The 16,578-nt window shown below is 36.7% G+C and overlaps 1 protein-coding gene across 3 annotated transcripts in view; it reads left to right on the forward strand.

Annotated features, from left to right (window-relative positions):
- The window catches only part of MPP7 (MAGUK p55 scaffold protein 7), a 314,869-nt gene extending 299,532 nt beyond the window's left edge, over nt 1-15,337 (forward strand). For all 3 annotated transcript variants that reach the window (XM_066386897.1, XM_066386898.1, XM_066386899.1), the window contains 5 exons: nt 908-988; nt 7,837-7,930; nt 8,957-9,065; nt 11,523-11,666; nt 14,704-15,337. In XM_066386897.1, coding sequence (XP_066242994.1) covers nt 908-988; nt 7,837-7,930; nt 8,957-9,065; nt 11,523-11,666; nt 14,704-14,883 — 608 coding nt within the window. In that variant the 3' untranslated portion in view covers nt 14,884-15,337. The remainder of the gene's footprint in view (nt 1-907; nt 989-7,836; nt 7,931-8,956; nt 9,066-11,522; nt 11,667-14,703) is intronic.
- Nucleotides 15,338-16,578: the final 1,241 nt, after the last annotated feature.

A 16,578-nucleotide genomic window follows, 5' to 3' on the forward strand; every position in this document is an offset into this window, starting at 1 on the left:
TGTCAACGTGGGGGTGACACTCGTATTCAGACCACAGCACCCAGAATCACCAGATGAGGGTGATGGAAGCAGGACCTGAACTCGGGGCAGTCTAGCTCTGCACTTGTCTCCTGCCCAGTGCAAGGCACCATCGTTAAATAGGCTCTCACGGCAGAGTTCTGAGAAGCTGGCCTTTTGACACTCAGGCTCTTCTAACTCTTGGTTTGACTAAGATTTGAAGCTACTCTGTTTTTTGTCCCAGACTCTGACTCATCCGTTACTCTCTTAACCCAATAGGGTTTGCTTTTCTCCACAGCATCTACTTATGCCTTGTTCATTATTAGTGTTTAGTAGGTACGCATTGATTTATTTAAAATGTAAGGTCTATGCCAGTGTTCACACGTTTAAAGACCCACTGAAAATACACGGTATGGGAGAACTTGGCAGATGTAAATGTGGCCGATGGTTTTGCAGATTTAAAATGCATATTTAGATTTGCATCTAAAATAAAACTAATATTCAAAGCTTTTCTTTGATTATATCTAAAAACATTTAAAATTGAAATAATCATTATCCAGATAGTGGATGGTGATTTTTTTTTAATTTCGGTTTTCTTAGGTGAACATATTTTTTTAGACTCTTCTGGATACCATTACTGGGTAATGTACTCAGACACTCTTGAGTATGTTTCATTTAAAACGTAAACATTTCTTACCTTTTAAACGGAAAGGTGGGGGTTAAAATTTTCAAAATAAAAAAAGCAACAAAACAAGTAGCCGCTTCTTATGTACAACTCAACTAGAGATCATCTCTTTACATGGGGCGCATGTGAAGTCGGCTGCCTGCTCTGCATTCTGTGGATACGTGTCAGTTACCGAGACATTGATATGGCACTCTGCTTCCTCATTTACATTTCTCTGTTTTTCAGGTCCTGTCGGTGTAGGTTTGAATGAACTGAAACGAAGACTGCTGATCAGCGACACACAGCACTATGGTGTGACAGTGCCCCGTAAGTTCTGTCCCCTAACAACCGCTCAGTGCTCGCGCAGTAGGCATGGTCCCAGGCGCTCTCCTGAGCATTCCCGTCTAGACTCACAGCAGCCCTGTGACATCATCCACGTTGGACACAAGAGGAGACTGATACACAAGATAACACTTGAAGGCTCTGCCCTAAATTACACAGCTTTCTGGCCTGACTATTCATACATATTTCTTACTCTCAAATTTTTATGGTGAATTTTAATACACATTATAGTAAATTATTATTTACAAATTTTCTTCCAAAGAGAAGTCTGTTCTGTTTCCCAAAATAAGTGCTAATGTCTTCCAGAGTTTTTCCCCAGCTTTAAGATTAGAAGGAGCAAATTGCACAGAGCTGAAGGAGGCTTCTTATAATATAAACCTTCTTAATTACTTTTTATATATAGTAATTGGCAGATAGTGTTAAATGGGCCTTTTCTAGCCATATAATCCAAATATGGTAGGCTTCTTTTTGGTTCACAGAATTAGATCTATTTTTTGAAAGTGGTTTTCACAGGCATTCTTGCAAATAAAGTGTGATTCTGGAAGCATTTTGATCTTCAGAATAAATGCCATTTGACTACTTAATATGTTGATGTTACAAAGTCATCTAAAAGACTAAATTGAAATGTTGGCTCTTTTCAAGTGGTTTTAGTACTTTTTTTAAAAAAGCGATTTGTATATAGCCTTTAGCAATGTTCTCTAATTTTGGAAGAGTTCAACTTTATTTTAAAATTATAGTTTTCTATTACCTCAAGTTATTCCTTGTTACTGCATTTTTCCAAATTATTGTTTGTAATCATTTTCAGCCATAAGTTATAGGACTGACAGTTTCCATCAACAGAGATGAAAGTAAAGGAAAATGTGGAAATGTGGAATTAAAGTTTCTTTTTAAAAAATTTTAATTATTCACTGCTCTTACAAAAGCTGAGTTGCAATATATAGGTAATTAGGAAATTTTACAAAGCATGTCCCTTAGTTAAGTTCATAGGTGAGCAGTTAAACAAAGGGGTCAGAAAACCAGATCACCAAGGGGAATAATGACTTTAATCCCCTACTGTGTATTCATCTCTTTTATTTGTCTGCATTTTTTTCATGCTCCCAACAACAGTAAAGACAGGTGATGTTTCCACTTTACAGAGAAGATGGGATAGAAAGGATACTTCGACTTACTCAGAGTACCTTAGGCATGTAAGATTAGTGTTATATTTTATTCTTGAATGGTTGATAGAAGTCATCATTTATGTAGGCCTGGAATTTTCTTTTGGGGAAGGTTTTTAAAAATAAACTTGAGTGGTGGCACAGTGGATAAAATTTTGACCTGGAATCCTGAGGTTTTCAGTTCAAAACCCTGGGCTTGCCTGGTGAAGGCACATATGGTAGTTGATGCTTCCTTCTCCTCCCCTCTTCTCTCTCTCTCTCTCTCTCTCTCTCTCTCTCTCTCTCTCTCTCTCTCCTCTCTCTTTATAAAAATAAATAAATAAAATTAAAAGTTTAAAATAAACTTGATGTAGTTAATAGATGCAGGCTGATTCAGATTTTTTGGTCTCCTCTTGTTTCAATTTTGATTTATTGTATTTCTCAAGAAATTTGTCCATTCCATCTAAATTGTCAAATATGTTTATATAAGCCTAAGATATCCTTTCAAATGCCCATGGGTCTGTGGTAATAACTTCTTTTTTATTCTCTATATTGGCTATGTTTGGTCTTTGTTTCTTGACCAGTTGAACTAGAATTTTAAATTTTGTGTTTGCTTTCTTTTTGTTTTGTTAATTTCCATTCTTTATGATTTTCTTCTTATTTTTACTTTGGGTTTACTTTGTTCATCTTTCTCTAGTGATTTTTTAAGATGAACCTTTAGTCATTGATTTTTCTATCTTCATTTCCAGTATAAACAGCTCTAAGTTTCCAGTTAAGCTCTTATGTTAACTTTATCCCATAATTTTGATAGGTTATATTTTTCTTGCCTTTTATCTCACAATATTTTCTTACTTCCTTTGTTATTTCTTTTTTGAAGCGTCAATTATTTAGAAGTGTTATTTAATTTTTAGATACTAGTGGTTTTTCTAGATTTCTTACTGTTATTGGTTTTAGAGACTGATACTCTTTGTGATTTGGGTTCTTTTAAATTTATTGAAACTTTCTATGATCAAAATATGGTCTATCTTTTGGCAAGTGCTTCATGCGTACTTGAAAAGAATGTGTGTTTTGAAGATTTTAATTAGCCCCAGGAGATTGGTGGTATTGTTTAACTCACCTGGATCTTACTGACATTTTGTCTAGTTTCATCAAGTGTTGAAAGAGAGGCATTAAAATAACCAATTCTTAATTGGAAATTGTTCATTTCTCCATTTAGATCAACCAAATTTGTTTCATTTATTTTGAAGCCTTATTATGTATACATAAATGTATAATACAGATTTCCCTTTTGTCATTTGAAATGTTTCTCTGTATCTGGTAATACTCTTTGTCTTGAGTCTCTTTTATCTGATAATGAAATAGTTACTTGGCCTTCTTAAGCTTACTATTTACATGGTGTAGAGCAGATCTTTGAATCATGCCTTTTTGTTCAACATCTTTTAATTATAACATTGTTGAGAAACCTTCAGGATATAACTCTTGTTTATATCAATTAAACAGTAGTAAAATTGGTTTTGTAATGTGTCATTCTGCCTAAAGTCAAAGAACCTGTCAATGACATTAAGTGAGGACTTACTATGTATACTCTTCCATCTTTTACTTTCAACATATCTGTGCTTTTATATTTAATGTAGCTTCCTGGTAGACTTGTAAACAGCATTTTAACCTATTTTATCAATCTCTGCTTTTTAACTAGAGTGTGTCTATTTAGAGACCATTAATATTTATTGAATTTGGAAATGAATGAATTTAAGCTTCTATTTTATTATTGTTTTCTACTTATCCCTTTGTCTTTTTTCTTTTAAATATTTGAATTTTTTTGTATCCCATTTAAATTTATTTATTGGCTCAATGCTTCTCTCTCTCTCTCTCTCTCTCTTTCTTTTTTTTAATTTAGTGAAAGGAGGGGAGGCAGAGACAGACACCTGCATGAGCCTCAACCGGGATCCACCCGGCAAGCCCACTAGGGGTTGATGTGCCCATCTGGGGCCCTTGCTCTATTGAAACTCAAGCCATTTTTTTAGTGCCTGAGGCAGAGGCCATGGAGCCATCCTCAGCACCTGGGGCCAACTTGCTCCAATCAAGCCATGGCAGCAGGATGAGAGGAGGAGAGAGAGAGAAGCAAGAGGGAGAAGGGTGGAGAAGCAGATGGGTGCTCTCCTGTGTGCCCTGAGAAAGAATCAAACCCGAGACATTCACATGCTGACTGATGCTCTACCACTGAGCCAACTGGCCAGGGCCACTTATATCTCTTTGCATTAACTCTTTTACTGATTGTTCTAGCAATTACCATATGTATATATCTAACCATTTGGTCTACATAGAGTTAACTTTGTGCCATTTCACATAAAATATAGAAAGGTTGCAATCATATAAGTCCCTTTACTCCCACTCCTATCTTTTTGTGGTTGTTGCCAAATATATTATTATATTTACAGACATTGAAAACTCCACCAGATTATAACTTTTACTTTAAATCAGCCATATATATTTTAAAGAACTTAAGAGGAAACAGTAACCTTCAATATTTATTCAACTGTTCTTTTTATTGCTCTGTCTTCATTCTTGAAGATTTAAGTTCCTTTTGAACATTTCCATTCAACCTAAACATTTTTTTCTGAATATTTCTTTTAGAGAAGATCTGCTAATGAATTATTAGTTTGTCTTCATCTGAGAAGGTATTTTGCCTTTATTCCTGGAGGATATCTTGGTTATAGGTCTTTTCTTTCAGTACTTTATAGATATTATTTCAATGGTTTCTGGTTTTTATGATTTATAAGAAATCTGTAGTAATTAAACTCATTATTCCCTTGTGTGTATTGTGTTGTTCTTTTCCAGATATTTTCAAGATTTCTTTCTTTATGTTTGGATTTTATTATAGTGGTTTGGTTATGATATATCTAAGTGCGATTTTCTTTGAATTTATCCTGTTTGGGGCTTATTGAGCTTCTGAAATTTATAAAAATTATGTCTTTAACCAAATTTTATCAGTTTTTGGCCATTGTTTCTTAAAGTAACAGTCTTTTTTTTCCTTCTTTTGGCTTTCCAATTATACATATTTTAGACATCTTAATAGTTTCACACTGGTCCTGGGGGCTCCATTTATATTTTTTCATTTTTTTTTCTTTTTTGCTCAAATTTTATAATTTCTATTGATCTGTTTCGAAGTTCACTGGCTCTATCATCTCCATTCTGTACAGAGCCCACCTAATGATTTGTTTCTGTTAGATATTATATGTTTCAATGATAAAAATTTTATTTTGTTCTTTATAGAGTTTATTTTTCCACTAAAATTAATACTTTCATTTACTTCAAGTGTGTTTTCCTTTACCTAACAAAGCACAGTGATTATAATCATTGCTTTAAAATTTTTGTCTGGTAGTTCTTACTTTTGGGTCTTTCATAGTTGCCATCTGTTATTTTTCCCCTTGAGAATTGGTCATATTTTCTTAGGCTTTTTTTATTTTGAATAATTTTAAATTGCATTCTAGATATTAGGAGTTCAGTGTTATATAATAACTCTAGGTCCTGTTTTAATATTCTAGAGAATGTTGATTATTTTGTTGTTTGTTTTTGTTTTTGTTTTAAATGAGAGGAAGGGAGACAGACAGACTCCCGCATAGCCCCCTATTGGAAATGCTCTGCCCATCTAGGGCTGTTGCTTGGCAGCTGAGCTATTTTTAGGCCTGAGGCACAGGCTCCAGGGAGCCATCCTCAGCACTGGGGGCCAACTTGCTAGAACCAATCGAACCATGGCTGTGGGAGGAGAAGAGAGAGAGAGAGAGAAAGAAGGGGGAGGGGGAAGGGTAGAGAAGCAGATGGTTGCTTCTCCTGTGTACGTTGACTGGGAATTGAACCCAGGACTTCCACATACCAGGCTGATACTCTACCACTGAGCTAACAGGCCAGGGCTGACTATTGATGTTTTATTTTATATCAACCAGTTTATGTGTGGATCATAAGTCCTCTCATTTTTTTGTGAGTTGTGGTTTAAATATCACCTTAATTTTCTAAACTTGTTTTGGTGGTTTGAATCTTCCCTGTCACCTATAGTTCAGTAATTGGTCAGAAACTTGTGTGCATAGTTCAGCTCTCAGTTCAGTTCCTTAAGCCTTTTCTATGTTAGTTTGGGTTTGTTCTTGTTTTGTTCATAGGTTAGGCTGATACTGTGTTTTCTAATCTCAGTTCACTTCTTAAAACTTGGCTATGCTGGTTTGAATCTGAACTGCATGTGTGTGGCTTCAGGGTTAGTCTTAGACTAGTGTGGGCTCATATACAGAATTAGAATATTTTTATCCCAGCTCTCCCTCTTCATGCATTCAACTCTACACTCTTCAACTCACAGGGGTTTTTTCCCCCCTGGTTCTTTTAAACAAAAAGTCAAGGCTTCTATTAGAACTTAGTCACACATTCTGCCATGAAGCTCTGTGAGTGATCCTACCCTGAGGACAAAAGTAGAAATAAATAAAGGTTAACTCTTCCCCATGCAGGTTGACATCCCTCTAAAATCTACCTGCTTTAATTTATTTTTTAGAGTATTCAGATTGTTGTTTGGGGTCCAGAGTTTTTAGTTGTAATCAGCAGAAAGGATGAACTGTTGTCAATTTTTCACTTGCCATGTCAACACTGAAATTCCTTAGATTTTTGTTTTTAAAGTTAATCCTGTATTTTTCCTCACTCCATTTTAATTCAGTAAGGAATGGTTAGGCAAAATTATTGAAAGTTTGGGAGTTCAATAGTATTCCAAGATGTTTATAATTTTTCAGAGGAAGAATGAATTACACATAACTATGACTTCTTTACTTATTAAAATACAACATTGAGGTTATATACTATGTACTGGGTGTGAAAGATAGTGAAATAATTTCAAAGCTTATCTTACAACATAGTGGGCATTGGACAAGTATATTATTCACAAAAATTCTCAAGTGTTGAAATAACCATTTTTATTTATTCACCTTGTAAGACACAATGGAATACTACTTGGCCATAAAAAAGAAAGGAAATCTTAACCTTTTGTAACAGCATTGATGGACCTGGAGATTATTATGCTAAGTGAAACAAGCCAGTCAGAGAAAGACAAATACCATATGATTTCACTCACATGTGGAATCTAATGAACATAATGAATAACAAGTCCAATAGAGACAGACTCAGAGAGAGCAGGTTGACTGCTGTTGGGGAGGTGGGCTGGGTAGGGAGTGGAGGGCTTGAGCAAAAGGAAAAAACCATGGATATGAACAACAATGTGGTGATTGTAGGGGGAGGTGGAGGAGGGGATAGGGGGATAAATGGCGAAGGAGAGACTTGACTTGGGGAGGTAAATACACAATAGTGTACAGATAATGTGTTGTAGAATTGTGCACCTGAAACCTGTACAATTTTGTTAAGTAGTTGTCATTCCAATAAATTCAATAAAAAGGAAAATTAAAAATATAATGAGTACCTTCAAAATAATGAATAATAGCACATGAGGAATACAATTTAATTTTGAATTCACCTTCAAATCAATTTAATTTTAATTAGTGATAAATCAAAATTAATGACATTTTTACTATAGTTTATTAAATAATTATCTTTTATGTTTTAAAATCTTATTTAAGAAAAGTACTTTAAATATGTAATGATTTCTGTTTTAGTATGTTCTTTAGGGTGGCTGACGTAGCCTTTTCTAAACCCTGTTTAATTAAATCTCAGATACTACCAGAGCAAGGAGAAGCCAGGAGAGTGATGGTGTTGAATATATTTTCATTTCCAAGCATTTGTTTGAGACAGATGTACAAAATAACAAGTAAGTGGGAGTTTTTTTAGAATTTTGTGTGATGTGTTTTTAAGCCTATACCTGTAGATCCAATTTTAGACAACTGAGGGTTCCCTTCCATTTGAAATATATTTTATTTTTATATTTGAAACCAATAAAAAGTGATAATTTAGTTAGTGCTTGTTGCCAGTCTTCGCTTGTAATTTTAAAATAACCTAGTGCTGCTATGTTTCTGGTAAGATAAATGTGTAGGTATTATTGAGAGAAATAAGGGAAGCTTGCCAGTATCTTATGCTGACCCTTCCCATGCCACTGTTTGAATTTTAACATAATTTGGATAGAATTTCATTTTAAAAACTAACAACTATGTAATAGATCCCTAGTTCCACAGTTTCCTCCCTACATTCCCCCCCCCCCATTGACTTTTCAAAAAATTGAAATAATGTGCATCATCTTGCTTGTATCATATCCTCTGGCTAGCCCTACATCCCTTATCCCTAGAGCCTCCACTTCTTAAGCATTAATATTTTAGGGTATCAGGGAGTAATGTGTGTTTTTATGCAAGATTGTGGAATTTTATTGAAACATCAAAATGCTTTTTTTCGTGTTTGGCACAATGATTATGTTTTTATAGCACATAATTGGCTGCCCTGGTTCCATTAGCCACCAGCCTGTCCTCCTCTAGCTCTGAAGCTGAGCTTGGCTACTCTGTAGTGTGCAGTGAAATTTCAGTAGTTTCTATTGTTTGGCTTATTCGCTGTTTTATTGCATTGCATTAATTCTGAAAAAGAGGTGATGGAAAACATTAGCGTACTGCTGGACAGAAATACTTTTTTCTGCTTAAGTGTAATACAAGCAAGTGTTACTGATTTGAAAATGTAAAATAAAAGATTTTTAAATTGACATTCTGGAGTACTTCGCTCTATTCATTTTATTAAACACATAAAAAATAATTTCATGTTCAGCAAAAAGATTTTTTATGTATATGAATTATTTCTTGCTACCTACACATATTTAATTCATAAATGATTCTGATGCATTTCTGATTTTCCACAGGTTTATTGAATATGGTGAATATAAGAACAACTACTATGGCACAAGTATAGACTCAGTTCGGTCTGTCCTAGCTAAAAACAAAGTTTGCTTGTTGGATGTTCAGCCTCATGTAAGTAAACAGTGAACTATTCAATACCCTTGAATTCCATGTAATCTCCTGTGCTTCATGTGAGTATCTCACTGTGTAAATCTGAAGTCTTCTCGCTTTGCATATATATGTGATCTTGCTAAGATGACATTTCTGTATAATTTGAGAAGTTTTGGTGAACAAAACTTATTAGAAAAGAGGAGTAGGGTAAGCCTCAAGATCTGTGTTTTTAAGTCCTATTTATATTCAGTTTTTGCCAAGTAGAATGACTGAGATTTTCTTCTATAAAGTTTGTATTTATTTTAAAAATATGTTACAGCCCTGGCCAGTTTTCTCAGTGGTAGAGCATTAGCCCAGCGTTTGGATGTCCCAGGTTTGATTCCCGGCCAGGGCACACAGGAGAAGCGCCCATCTGCTTCTCCACCCCTCCCCCTCTCCTTCCTCTCTGTCTCTCTCTTCCCCTCCCACAGCCATGGCTCGATTGGTCCAAGCGCATTGGCCCCAGGCACTGAGGATTGCTCCATGGAGCCTCTGCCTCAGGCACTAAAAAAATAGCTTGGTTGTGAGCATGGCCCCAGATGGGCAGAGCATCAGCCCCAGACGGGTTGCCAGGTGGATCCCGGTCAGGGCACGTGCAAGAGTCTATTTCCCCTCCTCTTACTTGGAAAACAATAAAAAAATAAAAGATGTTACATTATATGTATAATGCATTCTTATACAGTGTGTCCGTAAAGTCATGGTGCACTTTTGACAGGTCACAGGAAAGCAACAAAAGACAATAGAAATGTGAAGTCTGCACCAAATAAAAGAAAAACTCTCCCAGTTTCATACCTATTCAGTGCAGTTCGATGTGGGCTCACACACAGACTTTTTAGGGCTCCTTAGGTAGCTATCCCGTATAGCCTCTACAGACTCGTCCCTGACTGATGGCCTACCAGAACGGGGTTTCTCCCCCAAACTGCCAGTTTCCTTCAACTGCTTATCCCACTGAGTAATTTTATTCCTATGTGGTGGCGCTTCGTTATAAATGCGCCGATATTCACGTTGCACTTTGGTCACGGATTCGAATTTAGCAAGCCACAGAACACACTGAACTTTCCTCTGTACCGTCCACATCTCAACTGGCATGGCCGTGGGCTGCTCCACCGTATACACGGTGTTACATCATCATCTGCGCATGCGCACATGCTGCCACATCATCCTACAGAAACTGGGAGGATTTTCCTTTTATTTGGTGCAGATTTCACATTTCTATCATCTTTTGTTGCTTTCCTGTGACCGGTCAAAAGTGCACCATGACTTTATGGACACACTGTATGTTACCAAAAGTGTTTATAAGTTTTAACAATGGACATTCTGGTTCTCCATCCTCTTTTTTTGACTTTGGTTCTAGATTTTGGTTTCATTTATAGTACCTGAGCTGTGGGGCATCTCACAGGGATTTTATGGCCAAAGATTCTCATTGCAGCTATCAGGCAGGCCTTTGCCTGACACCCTGGGAAGTCTCACAAACACTGTGGACCGAGATGAAGCCATTAGGTTCCTTGTCACACCAGATAGCCTCCAGCGGAATCCTAAGCCACAACATTTTCCTTATTACCCAGGAGCCAGATTCTCACACTAGGATGGCTGCAGCTCAGGGTGTGACCTCCAAGAGCCAGAATGACCAGGAGAAACCCTTTGTACCTCAATCAAGAGTCAGTAAGGCGGCTGACTCCTCACCTAGGCACCAGTAATGAATGGGACACACTCTAGCTTGAGCAGAACTTCTGTGCTAGTGTCCTGGGGCTAGTTGTTCCCAGCTCCCTTGGTGTAGTTTAGAGTCTGCATTCTCAGGACCTCACTGGCCCCCTGTCCCACATTCCCTCATTACCACTATGAGGATGCACACACATGACCTGTCTTCTAACTTTGCAGGGAGTTTATGATTCATATTCATAGTATGGAGAGGTCTCAAGTCTCATTCTTCTACCAACAACCCTTGATCACAGATGAGTGAGTCCCAGGATCAGAATGTAAATAACAAAATATTTGCTGGCAGAGTGTTGACAAGCTCCATGGGAAGCAGAAGATTGGTAGGAGGGTAGGAGGAACGAGAAGGAGAACTCTTGCCTGAAGTCAGGAAGAGACTTAAATGGGATAGTGGGAGATTTTCATGTACAGAAGGTTATCCAGCTCACAGTATCTTTTGGGTGTTTGTTTAAAAATCAGTTTCATGATATTTCTAGCTGCTTCAGTTTAGTATTAATTATGGTGGATTTCCAAACATTTTGAAGGCAAGTTACATTCTTCATCTTTTCAGGGGGGGTGTATTACATTTTAACTGTCAACAGCTGATTTGATAATAAATTGAAAGATCTACTGAACGAATTAGAAAACCATTTTAACACATTTTCTAGGTTAGAAAGAAAATTTTGTTACATAGTTGTTCATGACATTGTGGAGAAATAATAAAAAACCTTATTTTCATCCCTGCAGACAGTGAAGCATTTAAGAACACTAGAATTTAAGCCCTACGTGATATTTATAAAGCCTCCATCAATAGAGCGTTTGAGAGAGACGAGGAAAAACGCAAAGATTATTTCAAGCAGAGACGACCAGGCTGCTGCGAAGCCCTTTATAGTAAGTGTGACGACACCTCAGTGAAAACACATGAGTGGTACTTAAAGACCACACATGCAGTCGTGACTACATTAGGAAATGAGTAGATGAAGTTGCAGCCCAAAAAATCTGTAATGGAGAACTGTGTTTAGATACGTACATTTTGAGTGATTGCACTAGAATTGCTTTTCATATTTCCATGCATGGATCTTCATCTTATATTCACTCAAAACTATTTTGCACACTTACAAAATTTTGTAGGCCATTTATATAAAAATTAGACCAATTAGTTTTCAGACAGGGACAGACAGGAAGGGAGAGAGTTGAGAAGCATCAACTCGTAATTGCAGCACTTTATTTATTCACTCATTGCTTTCTCATACATGCCTTAACCTGGGGGCTTCAGCTGAGCCAGTGACCCCTTGCTCAAGCCAGCGGCCATGGTGGTCATATCTGTGATCCCATGCTCAAACCAGTGACCCTGTGCTCAAGCTGGTGAGTGTGAACGCTCAAGCTGGCTACCTTGGGGTTTTGAACCTGGGTCCTCAGTGTCCCAGATCAATGCTCTATCCACTGCTCCAGCACCTGGTCAGGTGGACTACCCTCATTTTAAGGGAAAAAGTACCAAACTGACGTTACTATTGGTCATTAATAACCTAGATGAAAATTTTAATAATTGGTCTTTTTTTTTGTCTTCTGCATCAATAATATTTAGCATAATAAAGAAAAAAAGCATCATTTTGATATAGGACAAATAAAGTCACGATTATTCAATAATATTTATATTTCATATGAGAGTTATTATAGATGGCAACTGTGGTATGTTCATGACTACAGTAATTCTTGGCAAGACTTTTTTTTTGTTTCTGACTTTAAGATAATGAAACCTACCTTAGGATCAAAAATAAAAAGTAAATAAATAAAATGTCAAGAGTTTTCCCCTCCCTCTTTAATTAACTAATTTTTAACATTAGTCTGTATTAATCTGTACACAATTAATTATAGTTACAAAATAGAGATTATACTTTTTTATTTTCAATATCTGACAAGTATCTTTTTTCTAAATAGTGGCAATACATATCCATGTTGAATAGGGATTATCATATGATGTTAGTTATTTAGGGCTCTTGATTAACACTAAAGTTAAATTTTCTGTTGTGAAATCCGTGACTTTGAAATTTGGACTAGAAGTCCTGGCCAGTTGGTTCAGTGGATAGAGCATCTTCCTGACATATGGACATTCTGGGTTCAATTCCCAGTCAGTGTACACAAGAAAAGCGAACATCTACCTCTCCTCTCCGGCCTCTTCTCCTTCTCTCCCTCTTGCACTCCTGCAGCCCATGGCTCGATTGGTTAGAATCTGACCCCAGGTGCTAAGGGTAGCTCAGCTGGTCTGAGTGTTAGCTTCAGTCACTAAAAATAACTTAGTTGATTCAAGCATTGGCCCCAGCTGAGGGTTGCCGGGTAGATCCAGGTCAGGGCACATACAGGAGTCTGTCTCACTATCTCCCCTCCTTTCACATTATAAAAAAAGAAAGACAGTTGGCTCAGTGGTAGAGCGTTGGCATGGCATGTAGGAGTCCCGGGTTCGTTTCCTGGCCAGGGCACACAGGAGAAGCACCCATCTGCTTCTTCACCCCCTCTCCTTTCTATCTCTTTCCCTCCTACAGCCAAGGCTCCATTGGAGCAAAGTTGGCTCAGGTGCTGAGGACAACTCCATGGCTTTTGTCTCAGGCGCTAGAATGGCTCCAGTTGTAAGGGAGCAATGCCCCCTGGTGGGCATGATCCTGGTCAGGCACATGTGGGAGCCTGTCTATCTGCCTCCCTGCTTCTCACTTCAGAAAAATACAAAAAAAAAAAAAAAAAAAAAAAAAAGGAAAGAAAGGTGGACTTGAAATTACTTTAGTATATTGTAATGTAGAAAGTTATTGTACTATTTATAAACTTCAAGTTTTCTCAGTGGAGATAATAAATGATAGCATAGTCTTAGGATTTAGCTCACATTTATATATATGGTTATAAAGTCGAGTTATATAATCAACTAAAATATTTACTGGCTCAATAATGTGAGTATAAAGGACCTCTTACCCACTTCCAATGAAACTTAGGAAGAACTTGGTAACTGTCCTTTTACAAATGTATTCACCTCTGAAAAAGCAGTTTATGTTATAAATTCTTGACTATGAATAAGCATTTATAATGCAGCATCAGAATAAATGGCTCTTCTCCCCTTCCCAATAGCCATTTTAATACTGAGATATCTCTATAATGATGTCAGTAATTAATTATCCTGAACTTCACATAAGACAAGTTTTTTGGTGTTGTTTTTTTTTAAGAGTTTATTTATGCCTGATAGGCAGTGGCGCAGTGGATAGAACTTCCACCTGGGACACTGAGGTCCCAAGTTCAAAACCTTAAAGTTGCCAGCTTGAGCTCAGGCTTGTCCACCTTGAAGCCCATCGTCACTGGCTTGAGCCCAAGGTGTCTGGTTTGAGCAAGGAAGGGGTCACTGGCTTGTCTGGAGCCCTTCCATCAAGGCACATATGAGAAGCAATCAATGAACAACTAAAGTACCACAACTATGAGTTGATACTTCTCATCTCTCTCCTTTCCTCTCTCTCACACAAACCCTAAACACACAAAAAGACTTTATTTATTGGTTTTAGCGAGGAAAGAGAAAGAGAAGGGATGGGGAAGCAGGAAGCTTCAACTTGTAGTAGTTGCTTCTTGTATGTCATATGCACTTTGATCAGGCAAGCCTGGGGATTCAGATCAACGACTTTAGTATTCCAGGTCGATGCGTTATCCATTGCGCCACCATAGGCCAGGCAAGACAAGTTTTGACTCTTGTCGGAGCAAGAGTCAAATCAAAGAAGTAGTATCAGGAACTGTGACTTCTGAAAAACTTGAGTTATAGAAGGTAATTGTCCTCTCTGGCTGAGGTGAGAGTATGGCCACAGGATAGTGTGAGCTGAGCCAGTGTGGAATGTTCGCATTGATGTGAGGTGACGGAATTGTCTGCTTTTAACCACTTAAGAAAACATACTTCCTTTTCTAGGAAGAAGACTTTCAAGAAATGATTAAATCAGCACAGATAATGGAAAGTCAATATGGTCATCTCTTTGACAAAACTATAGTAAATGATGATCTCACCGTGGCATTCAAAGAGCTAAAAGCAACTTTTGACAAATTGGAGACAGAGACTCATTGGGTCCCAGTGAGCTGGTTACATTCATAACTAAGGGAAGTTTCATAATCATCTTTTTTGTAGAGGATGTGATTAAATCAGTTACCATTTTGGTGGTAGGGCTTTTTTTTTTTAATCTTTATCACTGTCATTGATGTGCAGTCTTGGTTAAAACTGAATATTAGTTTTGCTTGTATCTTTTTAACAGCCTTATTTCAAACACAGTGTTTTAAGGATAAAATCTGAAATTGAAATTTGCACAGTACTGTATTTCAGGCAATGCTCTGACCTTTCTCTCTGTCTTTAATACATATATAGGTCTATCTCCAAGATGGGCTGAACTCTTTAGAGAGGCAAGCTGGAGAATAAATATCAGAGTTCAGTGCTTCAGCTGCTCTAAGACGTGGTCATGGCCGTTCAGGCTGCCTGACAGCGGTTGCAAGGGCTAATTCCAGGCAGACGGCATAGCTTTGCTGTTCTTTGGGCAGATCATCATAGGCGTCTTCTTTCTATTTTAAAAGTACAGACTTATTCTTATGGATATACAGCCCAGTGAGTCCTCACTTAACATCGTGGATAGTGGGTATTTAATGACGTTTCAGGAAACTAGTTTTTTTTATAGGCTAATTGATATAAACAAGAGTTCAGTTCCTATGGCATCTCAACATTTATAGTGAAACATGTTGAACAAAATGACATTATTTGAGGGCTTGCATCAAACATATGTATGTTTAAATGTTATATGTGCATTTCAAAATCATTCTTTAAGGAATTACTGAAAACTTGCCTTTGTGGCCTTCACGCTATAGCTTGAGAAGGCCTTGTGAGTACCTGTCAGTGACTCACAAATATTTAATAAGGGAAGACAGGCTTAAAATTTATTACATATGTAACAAAAAATTTTTCCTAACAGCATTCATCTTAAAATGTTGATATCTTGGGACAAGAAATGATTACGAAGGACATTTTTGTTTGTATATCCTTTGATAACCTTTCTGGAGTCACCAAAAAGGCTTTTTTTTTAGCTGGCTTTGGATTTTCCTATCAAATTATAAGAATGTGATTCCTATTCTAAAAAGAGAGGTTCTACATGTCCCTGATACAGTTAAAGAAAATACTGTTAAAAATTTTTCAAATATGCACAATTTATCACCATATATTTAAAGTATACTAGGATGTATTTCAGAAAACTTTTCATGTATATTGTTAACTTATTACTTCATCGTCAAAATAATTTTTAACACTGGGCCAGATACCTTCCTAAATCTTGCATTTTTAAGAAGTTTAGGAAAGACTCTTACAATGTAAATATTTAGTTGAGATTTCTTATTTTTCTTTGATACTACTGAATTTCATCAAGGAAATTATACAGCTCAAAGTAGTAGAAATGTCCCTAAGTTATATGAGAATATCTCCTGCCTTTCTTGCATGCAGTAAGATCCTACCAATCAAAAAATCATTGCATCTGTGACTGTTAAACAGAAAAAAAAAAATTTTTGTGGATTTGTAAAGAGAGTTTAAATGTCATGTTTAAAGAAAAAATAGAATGTAGTAAAATTTTATATATTTATGAACTATTTGAAAGGCATATTTTTTTAATTATTAAATGAGGCTATTCATAATATTAAATTATATGTAAAAATGGCATAATTTAAAACAGTAGTTTTATAAGTCAGGGTCAGCATTCCATGTAAATATTTGACCTTTATTCGTACAAAAATAAACTACTAGTGTGTTAGGTGTGCA

The sequence above is a fragment of the Saccopteryx leptura genome, chromosome 5 (genome assembly GCF_036850995.1).
Source record: "Saccopteryx leptura isolate mSacLep1 chromosome 5, mSacLep1_pri_phased_curated, whole genome shotgun sequence".
Taxonomy (NCBI): Eukaryota; Metazoa; Chordata; class Mammalia; order Chiroptera; family Emballonuridae; genus Saccopteryx; species Saccopteryx leptura.